The 12,360-nt window shown below is 42.2% G+C and overlaps 1 protein-coding gene across 3 annotated transcripts in view; it reads left to right on the plus strand.

The window, feature by feature from the left end:
- HSD11B1 (hydroxysteroid 11-beta dehydrogenase 1) overlaps positions 1-12,360 on the plus strand; it is a 52,679-nt gene that overhangs the window by 22,670 nt on the left and 17,649 nt on the right. For 2 of the 3 annotated variants that reach the window (XR_006791182.3, XM_045877149.3), the window contains exons 1-4: positions 3,159-3,909; positions 4,650-4,780; positions 5,525-5,636; positions 5,758-5,943. Coding sequence is in view for 2 of the 3 variants with exons in the window: in XM_045877149.3 (XP_045733105.1) it covers positions 3,822-3,909; positions 4,650-4,780; positions 5,525-5,636; positions 5,758-5,943 (517 nt within the window). In the remaining variant the exon portion in view is untranslated. Of the gene's footprint in view, positions 1-3,158; positions 3,910-4,649; positions 4,781-5,524; positions 5,637-5,757; positions 5,944-12,360 lie in introns of those variants that run through there. The other variant, XM_045877147.3, reaches the window with a different exon arrangement.

The raw sequence follows: 12,360 nt of genomic DNA on the forward strand, positions 1-12,360 counted from the left end.
TTAAGAATTATGCTAAATCTACTCTCCCTGTGCTCTAGCATTGGAACAACAAAGCCTGGATGACAGCACAGCCATTTACAGAATATCTTAAGTCCACTGTTGAAAACTACTGCTCAGCAAAAAATTATTTTCAAGATATTACTGTTCATTGACAGTGCACCTGGTCACCCAAGGGGCTCTTATGGAGGTGTGTAATTAGATTAATGTTGTTTTCATGTTTGCTAACACAACATCCATTCTGCAGCCCATGGATCAAGGAGTAATTTTGACTTTCAAGTGTTTTTACTTAAGAAATACATTTTGGGGGCACCTGGGTGGCTCAGTCGGTTAAGCATCTGCCTTTGGCTCAGGTGATGATCCCAGGGTCCTGGAATCAAGCCCCACATTGGGCTCCCTGCTCAGGGGGAAGCCTGCTTCTCCCTCTGCCCCGCCCCTTCCCCCGCCTGTGCTGTCTCTCTCTCTCCCCCCCCGCCTTAAATAAATAAATAAAATCTTTTTTTTAAAAAAAGAAATACATTTCATAAAGTTATAGCTGCCATAGATAGTGATTCCTCCGATGAATCTGGGCAAAGTAAATTGAAAGCCTCCTGGAAAGAACTCAACATTCTAGTGCCATTAAGAACATTCATGATTCATGGAAAGAGGTTCAAATATTAACATTAACAGGAATTTGGAAGATGGTGATTCTGACCCTCATGGATGACTTTGAGGGATTCAAGGCTTTAGTGGAGGAAGTAACAGCAGATGTGGTGGACATAGCAAGAGAACCAGAATTAGCGGTGGAGCCTGAAGATATGGGTGAATTGCTTCAATCTCATGAGAATACTTAATGGATGAGGAGTTGCTTGTTATGGGTGAGCAAAGAAAGTGGTTTCCTAAGAAGTAATTTATTACTGGTGAAGATGCTGTGAAGATTTTTGAAATAACAACAGAAGATTTAGAATATTGCATAAACTTAGTTGATAAAACAGCATCAGGGTTTGAGAGGCTTGACTCCAATTTTTGAAAGAAGTTCTACTGTGGGGAAAATGCCATCAGACAGGGAATCAATCAATGTGACAAACTTTACTCTTGTCTTATTTTAAGAAATTGCCACAGCCACCCAACCATCAGCAACCACCACCCTGATCTGTCAGCAGCCATCAGCATTGAGGGAAGACCCTCCACCAGCAAAAAGATGAAAACTAGCTAAAAACACAGAGAGTGGTTAGCATTTTTTAGCAATAAAGTATTTTTAAATTAAAGTATAGATATTTTAAAGACATAATGCTATTGCACACTAAAAAGATTATAGTATAGTGTGAACCTAGCTTTTACATGCACTGGGAAACCAAAAACTTCACTGGACTCAACTTTATTGTAATATTTGCTTTATGGTGGGGATCTGGAACTGAACCCGCAATATCTCCAAAGTATGCCTCTAGGCAAAAATGGAGAGCCTCAATAATTTTTAAGATTGTAAAGGAACCCTGAGACCAAAAATTTTGAGAACTGCTAAGACTTAATATATCATCTACCATTACCTGGTATTCTCATTTCTCATAAATGCATTTTACTGGTTAAAAATTATTTCATCTATTTCATTAAATTTCTTATTGAATGCTTTCTCTATCCTTATTTTCTAGCACAATAACTAATTATTAAAATGTCTGTGTTTTTTTATGTGCCTGTTTGTGTCTAAATGGGTCTTTTGAGCAGCACAATGTGGACTTCATTTTTTAGTTCAGCCAACAATCAGCAATAGTTGATGCATTTGTTTTATGTTCTATCACCTGCGGTTTGTCTTACTCGTTGTTATTTTTGCTTCTTTAAATCTATGCTTTCTGTAGTGCACCTTAAAGTCTTTTTTTTTTTTTTAAGATTTTATTTATTTATTTGACAGAGAGAGAGACAGCGAGAGAGGGAACACAAGCAGGGGGAGTGGGAGAGGGAGAAGCAGGCTTCCCGCTGAGCCGGGAGCCTGATTCGGGGCTCTATCCCAGGACCCCGGGATCATGACCTGAGCTGAAGGCAGACGCTTAACGACTGAGACACCCAGGTACCCTAAAGTCTTTTTTTTCCCTAAAGTCTTTTTAAATCAGATAATAAACTTCCCTCCTCTGTCCATCTTTCTCCATTTCAGCAGCATCATATTTTAAAGCAACTTTTCATTGTTTTCTATAATTTTGCTATGAATAGGATAGTACTAAGAAAATAAAACTTTAAATTTCCTTCCCTCTGGAGATGAAAATGGGGTCTAGTCTGTAACATGTCTTAGCAGCATAAAGCCCCTTATAAGATTTTGCATATATATCTTCTGTAGTTCTGTCAGGATGTAGTGTCATTTCCCACTTGAATTTTCTTTCTTTTTTTTTTTCTTCTATTTTGTCCTCCATAAACCTTGAGCTCTAGCTAGCCCTCAACTGTTGTCAAATCTCCATTGTTTCCTGGAAGTGAACTTCACAGCTGTGAGCCTTTGTTGACAAATTATTTCATCTCCTCTGGGTCTTAAATTATTTTCCCCTTACTCTGAAGTGAAAACTCAGTGAGTGTTTCCATATACTGTACTTGGGGTCATAACTCAATTTCTCTTAATCTTCTGTGAACCCCCTAACCCCCACCCTCAACCCACATTCCTCCTCCCAAAACACGGGTATCCATTCTTATCCTAACATTTCAATGGTTTTCCTCAATTCTACTGATAATTTGCAGAATTCTGTATTTGCTCTGTGATGTGGGAATTTTTATGGTTGGTTAGTTGGCTTGAAGTTGAAAAACTTAACAATAATGTATCTTAAATTCTTTTTTTGAGGACTGTTCCTTACTGAATTCTTGCTACAAACATACCGAAGTGGTTATTTCTGTATTTCTGTGATACATTCTAAATTACTAGGGGTTTCCCCCTCTGGCCCTTTGATTGTTAATCAATCTTTAGCTGGATGTGGGCTTTGGGGGCTAATTTGCTTCAATGGTGTTAGTTCTTTTTGCTTCTGGACCAGATCTCCTCTTCCTTCCATCTTCATGTGTCTTGTTCCTCTATAACATTTACAAGACCCAGTTTAATAGCTTAGTGCCTTTTTTTTTTTTTTTTTTTTTGGCACTCACTATTTCTTCTTTATTTGCTGTTAAAGTAATAAGTGTATGTTCCATTGCACTTGCCTGAGAGTCTTGAACCGGTCTTGGGTTTCCCGCCATCTGGGTTCTGGCTGGCTTGCATTCCCCTTTGATGTTGTAATACTTGTTCATTGAACTTGAGTGTGGGGCTTATAGGGCTTGTTTGCTTTTTTCCCCCCCAAAAATGTGCACATTTTTTCCTTCAGCTTATTTTTCTGTTTTGTGCTGTTATTTTTAATTGCTTCCGACTGGGAGGTGGGGCCAAGAGTGAGATTTGGCTTGAATTTGGCTTGAATTTGCTATTACATTTCCCCAGAAGCCCCGCGCACACTTTCTGTCTGCCTTTGACATACCACTTTTGAAAGGCCATTGATTCTTGGCATAAGTGGTGTTAAGAGGAAGATGGGCTCTGGGTAGGGATGTTCAGGAATCCAGTCCTGTACAGTCATGAGCTTGGCCATCTGGAAGTCTCTTCTTGCTCAATGAAATGGAGTAAACATTGTCCATTATGAAATCCACCACACAGGCTGCCAGGGACGAATGGGATCCCACCCAAAGCCAATTGCCGCTCTGACAGGGAAATTGGCTAGCACTGCCTGAGACTACTCCAGCCTCCCCCGTCCCTGATGTCACAATTCAGGGGCTGCTGCCTGCCTAGGAGGTTGTAGAAGGCTCTGTAGGTTCTCTCTGTGTGTCCTACAGGGCTCCTCGGGCCAGGTCTCTGTCTGATGGCTTTTATGAAAAAATATCTCCCACCCATTCTGGTGTTCTTCTTGGCCTACTACTACTATTCTGCAAATGAGGAATTCAGACCAGGTAAGTACCAATGTATCTAATTTTTGAGGAATAGATCAAAAACACAGGGGTGGCTGGAGTATTTCTGAGTATCCAGATGAGTTCCTGATCCCCAAAGTTGCTGAACAAGAGGAACCCTGAGGTGGGACTGTATTTCTGTGTCTTCCAGACATGGGCTACGGATAATAGCGGTGTGGGGAGGGGTAATCATGTAGCCAGCGGATTGCCAAATAGTCCATGCTTTATTTGGCACCCTCAATGGAAAGCAATTTCAGATTCCCTACAAAAATGAGGATAATTCCAAAATTTACAGCACAGCCAGATAATCGGGCTCTAAGGAGAGACTGATAAGTGGGAGACAAGAAAGGACTCTGGAGTTGATGACTAAATAGAAGTGAGGGAAAATCTCTGGAATCGCTATGAGCACATGTGTTTTGATGCCTTTTGAGTTTTATTTCAATTGAGTAAAATTGGATAGTCCAGAAATGTCTGGAACTCCAGTGTCTTAGCTGAAGCCTCTGTCTATGGACATTTTTACGAAGGACAGCAAGAAGGCTTGTTTTGAGCAGTCAAGCTAAGCCTCCCTTTCAGAGCATGTTTATGAAAGACTTGAACCATTCCTTCATTGATTTATGCAGTTTGAGAATAGTTGATCTGGGCTCATAACCTTTAGACATTGAGATAAGTTTGTCCACATCCAGAGTGGAAGGAAGACTACTGCTGAGTTGGGTGTGGTCCTCACTGCCTTTTGGGTTTCACAGAGATGCTCCAAGGAAAGAAAGTGATTGTCACAGGGGCCAGCAAGGGGATCGGAGAACAGATGGCCTATCATCTGGCGAAAATGGGAGCCCATGTGGTGGTGACGGCAAGGTCTAAAGAAACTCTAAAGAAGGTAAGGGTTCTGTGCCCACAGACACTTGTACCCCCTTATGTCACATACACACACCAACACACGGAAGCTGGCACATCCATACACAGATGCAAACACACACACACACACACAGGTTCAAACACCCACAAGCATATAAAAGTACGGCATTTAAGCATTCATTCCTATGCACACACACTATATATCTATATCTATATATCTATATCTATCCATACTCATAGACATGCCTATGTACACACATTTACACATGGAATCATGGATATATAGATATGTGCTTGGATACCAAAATTCCGGTACCTACTCATGAATTCATATTCTCATCCCCATTCAGACTCTCAGACATGCTTTCTCATATACTCAGACTTACAAACCGAAGGATGCAAACATTCACAAACTTAGGGCTACTCACACAGAAGCTAGCATCCATACCAATAATGAATTCAGATACATCTATTCACAGAAACTCATAAGCATGAGTCATGAACTTAAACCCCAGCACAGTGACGATTTCTTTATTTACACCTTACCTGAAATACTTCAGACAGAGGACAAAGATCGTGTCAGGTTGCATTTAGCAACACACACACACACACACACATTCACTGAACTCACGCTCACGCACACATATCCCACCGTTTTTCTCAAAACAGGGTTGTGAGCAAGTTCTCATTTAAACCCCCATTACTTCTGAGATTGCCCCCAAATTCTGCAGCCGATGCTGACGCCATTTCTGCTATGTCCCTGCAGGTGGTATCCCACTGCCTGGAGCTTGGGGCAGCCTCAGCGCACTACATTGCTGGCTCCATGGAGAATGTGACCTTCGCAGAGCAATTTGTTGCCCAAGCTGGAAAGCTCATGGGTGAGGCCGTTTCTCCTGCCTCCTCTTCTGGACTCTGCTCTAAGGGAGCTTTGGGGAGGGGGAGAATGAGAGGAGAGGTAGCCCCCCAGATGGTTTCTCTCAACATAGCCATCTCTTGCAGGGGGACTAGACATGCTCATTCTCAACCACATCACCAACACTTCTATGAATCTATTTAGTGGTGATATCCACCTTGTGCGCAGGAGCATGGAAGTCAACTTCCTCAGTTACGTGGTCCTGAGCGTTGCCGCCTTGCCCATGCTGAAGCAGAGCAACGGGAGCATTGTTGTCGTCTCCTCGAAGGCTGGTGAGTGGGGCAGGGAGCAGTATGGAAGGCAGGAGTGGGAGACATGCCAGGGATGGTGTTGGGGGCTCTGCAGTGAATGTGAATTTTTATCAGTTCCATGCAGAGAAGTAATGCAATATAAACCAGCATTTTAAATATTCACAGTGAAAAATCAACCAGTCAATCTTCCCAGTGACATTAAGCAAAAACTGATTCACAGCTTGCCCCTGTGCATGAAGAGGCAGGCGTAGGAATGTGCAGCTTGGGTTTGTCAACTCAATGAGAAGCATGCATGCTGAGTGAAAGAGACCCTGTTAAGAACAAGTGGGACCATAAGAAATAAGGGGCTGTTCAACGTAGATGGGCTGCAAGATCCCTGGAAGTAACAGAGAAAGAGCAGTAATTCAGAGTACCCACGAGAAACTTGGTGGTTTGTGATCTACAAATGGACGTCTAAAGGGACATGGAGAGATTGTGGAGATACAGCTCATCCTGATTCTAAGGGAGAGACCTGGTCACGATGGATAAAAATGATATTGCTTCTGCCATGACCAAAAGCTATAGGCTGATGAAGTTAGCTGATGCAAAGGTAGAACTGAGAAGTGGAATTTTTTTTTTTTTAAAGATTTTATTTATTTATTTGACAGAGAGACACAGCGAGAGAGGGAATACAAGCAGGGGGAATGGGAGAGGGAGAAGCAGGCTTCCCGTGGAGCAGGGAGCCCAATGCGGGGCTCGATCCCAGGACCCTGGGATCACGACCTGAGCCGAAGGCAGACACTTAACGACTGAGCTACCCAGGCGCCCCAGAAGTGGAATATTTTAACATACCAAGTGTCTGATACGTGCATTAGGCTAAGGCAAAATGAAATGAAGAACAGAAATAAATACACCGTATTAGCAGACCTGCCTAAATTGGGAGTGTTCTCCAAAACCTGAACTTATTACCTTAAAGTCCTATTGAAACACCAATGGGGTAGGGAGAGAGTGTGTACAGAGTTAGATTCATGAAGAGAACACTGTGTGACCAAGAAAGGTCGTTGACTCTTTGGATGGTGGTAGTATCAGAAGTTATCACCAATAAAGAGCTACAGAGTTTCCAGCTAAAACGGGGGATTCGTTTTGTCATGGGTCCAGAGAGACGTCCCACACCTATTTGTTGATTAGTCAGAAGGATGTGGCAAACACTGGGATTAAAATCTGCAATCTACATGTGGCTCTTGGCAATGTAAAAACAAATAACCTGAAGACTTTGTAACTCTTAAGTATTTGGCAAACTGTTACGAGCTATTACTGTAACTAAGAACACCATCTATGTTGTAAAGAATTCTATTTCCTGGACAGGAAAGGCCTGCATAGTGATGGGATAAAAGGGCAGTGTGTCTGTGCTACCCGCCAAACAGAGTGATTGATATGCATCCCTGTGCTTCCCAGACAACACAGACTCCCCACCCCTCCCCAGACACAGCCTCTCTCCAGGCTGAAAGGAAGGGAGAGCTTCCGGATGCATACTGAGTGGGAGGGTGCTGGGCACATCCCCAATCCATCCTAGGCATTGGCCAAAACCCTCACATCAGTCATGGTGTAGGTGGCTTTAATGATTTAAGTTGATTAAATAATATATCCACTCTAGGCAAAGAGTGTGCTTCATCTTTGGCTAGAGAAACGTAACTTTCTATAATGTACACGGTGTCTTAATGGTTTCAGAAGGAACAAGAATTACTGTAGAAGTCCAAGGGCCTGATGGAAAGTCTGATAACCCCTGCTTCCACACATCTTCTACACCTACCAAAAGTCGCTTCATAATGTGTGTGGACTCAGAGATGGAAATCTAGTTCAACGACTATCCTTCACATCTGCTATTTGTAGAGCCCAAAGAGTTCAGCCGGTTTGCTTTGAAACATGTCTGTGAACTTGCAAGGTACAGACACTGCTTTCTCTCCCTAGCTGATGAAGTCTTCTGTTCTATGCTATATTTTTTAAACATTCAGTAAGCACATTCGTTAATCCTTCATCCTTAAAATCTGAATTCCACAAATGCAGGATGCTAATCCTCAAATTGATCCTAAGGTCAGCCAGAGAGTATTGGGATGGATTTTTAGTCATTCCTTCCAGGGAATGCATTAAGTCGTTTATTGAATTATGGCGATAAGCAATTGTTTTTTATCCCCAGTGCATTTCCAGGCATTGCATTACATAGAAATCCTATATTTTTAATACATTCTTTAAAGCCTCAGCTTTAAATATGCTTCAGCATTGAGACACTATTGCTGCCTCTGGGAGTTTCCTTACCGTACACATCCACCCATGTTTAGGGCACCTACTGATCAAGTTTCTATGTATATATAATATCTAGTTACATTGATTAGTCTCCCCTCCTTCCACCATGTGCTAGTTTGGCTATGAGTTGAGCTACTCTAACAAACACCCACATTTACACTGGCTTACACAAATAAAAATCTATTTTTCTCTCATAAAGCAGCCTGGAGTAAGCAGTCCAAGACTGATAATGGTAGTTCTGTCCCAGGAAGTTGTCCAGGAACCTCTCTGTCTCAGACTCGCCATCCCTGGGGCGTTATCCTCACCTGTATGTCCAGGATGGTTCATTATTAGCACGAATCAGAATTCTAGCTACAGAAAATGGAGAAAGAAGGATACAACCTGAAAGCTGTAGACTCCTCTTCTGCCACAGCTGGTGGCTGTCGTGGTCTTTATTCAAAGTGGATTTGTGTCCAGCTGAAAACCAGGGGTTCTAGTTCTGCGAAAGACACCGATGTTGATAAACAACTAGGGGTGTCTCCCTCCAGGTCACCGCATGTGCCTTCTGCACACCCTACACTCACACTCCAGACTTGATCTTTCCAGATTCAAGGTCCGTCATACAAACAAAACCCCTTCCATCAGTCAGCAGTGCGGTACACAGTGGGGCGAGGGGAAGTACAAAAAGAGGATGCCTAGATGGTATTTGTGAAACAAACGGAGACAGAGATATTACTACTCCAATGTGACTGGAAAAGAAATCACTTTGAATTGGGCAAAGAACAGTTGAAAACATCTGGAAAAAGTTTATCGGCCATTAATCAAAATGGGTCATCTTGACTTAGGTTCAATTTTCAAAAAGTAAAGGTCACTGCATTTTCATACCCCTTGGCTCTGTGAACCCTGTAACCGGGGGCCATCACATCAGTCACATGCATGACAGCCAGAATCCAACTTCTAAGGCTGCTTCTCTACCCCTCGGGGCTCCTGGACAAAGCCTGCAATCCTCTCGCCCCCTTCTCCTCTCTGGGACCTCACCTCACGTGAAGTCCTTGTCAGTTCTCGCCAGACCCTTTCCTTTTCCTCTTATCCAATACATTTTGGAAAATTACCTTTAAAATTCTACTTCCTCCCCCTCTCCCTTTTTTAGCTTTATTGGTGATACAGATACTACTAACAACAATTATAATACAAAGGCTAACCGAACCGGGCCAGCATTAAGTGTAGGGATACTGATTCTTCTGTATCAAGAAAAACTTAAGACATATTTTGAAGTGCAACTGCACATAATAAAATCCTGGGTTTCTTTAAATATTCAAAATGAAAAACTAAAGGAATAAGAGAACCTTGCCAGTCGCCTCGGAATGCCCAGAGCTCTCTTTCTGAGCTCCATAAGTGTCTCCGGTTACCTATTCATTATTTTCCAAGTAAATCCTCTTCTGAAAAGATCAACTTTCTGTATGCACTTTAAAGTCTTATTCAAATGTATTCCTTTTCTGGTTTACTCATTTCCAGCATTGCTTCATACATTTTTTTACGTAGTTGTATAATATTTCAGGCGTATTATGAGATGACTAGCCAGGGGCAAATACCTCATAAGACAATGCTTTCGTGGGAAAACTCAAACCAGTGTATGAAGTCACTTGTTGGACCTTAACCTGTTTGTGGGTTACGGGCTGCCTGTGTGGTCTAAACCTACTTCAAGAATTCAACATTACAAAGAGGCGGCGGGGGGGTGGGGGTGGGGGAGGGAATAAAACAGGTTTCTCAACTACACATATCAACTAAATTCCAAAGGATTTGGAATACCCATAATGGTGTTTTGCATCAAGACAAGAATAAACAGATGTTAATCTCATCCCTGCCTTCAGCTCTGCATACCCACTTTTTCCTGAAAGGCAGACAATGCCTCAATGTATGGATATGCCTTGGAGTGCGGTGGGGAGAGGAGGGGTCAAGGTCAAGGTCTTGGATGCAAAGGGGCCTGGGAGAGTAGGAAGGGGTGATTTATCCCCTCACCCAATCGTTTTATATTTTTCTAAGATGAATCTTTGTCCTTAAATCCAATAACCTCAGAAGTAATTTTCAGGAACCACACTTTCCAAGGTGAGTGGAAATGTTTATACATGTGAATAGAGGTATTTACGTGGGCAGGACGCAGGTGCTGCTGCAGACTTGGACTATTTTGGGGAGAACGGGGGGGGGGGGGGGGAGACAGGGGGAGATAGGTATGTGCATTTATAGATATGTCACCTACAGGGTCTGGAAGAAGGCCAAAAAAGAGATTCAAGGAAGAATCAACAACCTGTACATAAAAATTTCAGGAGCCATGGTTGCCTAAATTCAAGAGGTTATGTTTAGGCAAACCTAAAGGATTGAGACAGAACCTGTTGGACTCATCTTCAGGTTCATTGTTGTACCAGCCCTGCAAAGGGGCAAGTGGAGATTTGCAAGGGGGAAAGATGACTCCTTACTGAAGACAGTAACAATTTAGTACAGGTTGAGAACAAGATAATGCTATCCATGACAACCATTGGTCCACCTTTTCCCCTTGAAAGGCTGGTTAGAGCTTAAGTCATCATGTCTACTTAACCCCGCTAGACTATTGATTTTGTTCCAGTGCATTTCTTGGTGAAAATAGGAGGGTTCGGGCGCCTGGGTGGCTCAGTTGGTTAAGCGACTGCCTTCGGCTCAGGTCATGATCCTGGAGTCCCGGGATCTAGTCCCGCATCGGGCTCCCTGCTCGGCAGGGAGTCTGCTTCTCCCTCTGACCCTCCTCCCTCTCATGCTCTCTGTCTCTCATTCTCTCTCTCGCAAATAAATAAAAATCTTAAAAAAAAAAAAAGAAAATAGGAGGGTTCTACCATCATGTCTTTACATTTACTTACTGAGGAGTTTGAGAAGGCTGAGAACAAATACACTCTATTTGCAATATACAAATAGAAAACTAGATCTTAAGAAAAGAAGAATATAAGACCTGCTGAATCACTATGTTGTACACCTGAAACTAATGTAACGTTTTGTGTCAACTACAATAAACCCAAAAAACAAAAAAAAAAGTATTTAAAAATGCCAAAATTAGACTCTACGTAGATGCTGTGCTTAAGTTTCCAAATTTGCCTCTTGAATTTTTTTTTTTTTGAAGATTTTATTTATTTATTTGATAGAGAGAGAGACAGTGAGAGAGGGAACACAAGCAGGGGGAGTGGGAGAGGGAGAAGCAGGCTTCTCGCTGAGCAGGGAGCCTGATGCGGGGCTCGATCCCAGGACCCTGGGATCATGACCTGAACCGAAGGCAGACACTTAACGACTGAGCCACCCAGGCACCCCGCCTCTTGAATTTTTTTTTAAAGATTTTATTTATTTGACAGAGAGAAAGAGAGCACGAGTCAGGTGGGGGCAGAGGAAGAGGGAAAAGCAAAGCAGACTCCCCGCTGAGCAGGGAACCCAATGCAGGACTCGCTCCCAGGACCCCGGGGATCATGACCTGAGCTAAAGGTAGATGCTTAACCAACTGAACTACCCAGGTGCCCCATACCTCTTGAACTTTCTTAACAAAAAAAAAAAAAAAAAGAAGAAGAGGGTCAGTATACAGATAAGAGTCTATTCAAAAGAGGGAGGTACTATAGGAAGCAAATAATATCTGAAATAAATTTCTCATAAAAGACTGTGAAGTACATGCACAAAGTAATGAGAAGAGCAATGCCCCCAACAACTTTCTTAAATGTTTCCATAAGTTGAAAATTCACACACACACACACACACACACTCTCTATGAATATCTGAAAAAAGAAGAAAAGTATAAAACTGAAAGTAAAAATCATCCATAACCACGCCAATATTTTGGAGAATTTCTTTCCAGATAGAGATAGAGATATAAAACAATTATTTTCCTATTGCCAGACATTTAGGTTCCTTTCAATGTTTTGCTATTTTAGAAATCCTGTAATAAATGTCTTCTATGTAAATGTGTGGCTGAGATGATGATTATTTCCTTGATAAATTATTAGTACTAGATTTACTGGGTGAAATGATAGAAACGTTTTTTGTTTTGTTTTGTTTTTTGATTTTATTTATTTGCGAGAGAGAATGAGAGACAGAGAGCATGAGAGGGAGGAGGGTCAGAGGGAGAAGCAGACTCCCTGCTGAGCAGGGAGCCCAATGTGGGACTCGATCCCA

Source organism: Mirounga angustirostris, unplaced genomic scaffold (genome assembly GCF_029215605.1).
Source record: "Mirounga angustirostris isolate CCGP_5_RB_7025 unplaced genomic scaffold, mMirAng1.0.hap1 SCAF_6, whole genome shotgun sequence".
NCBI lineage: Eukaryota > Metazoa > Chordata > Mammalia > Carnivora > Phocidae > Mirounga > Mirounga angustirostris.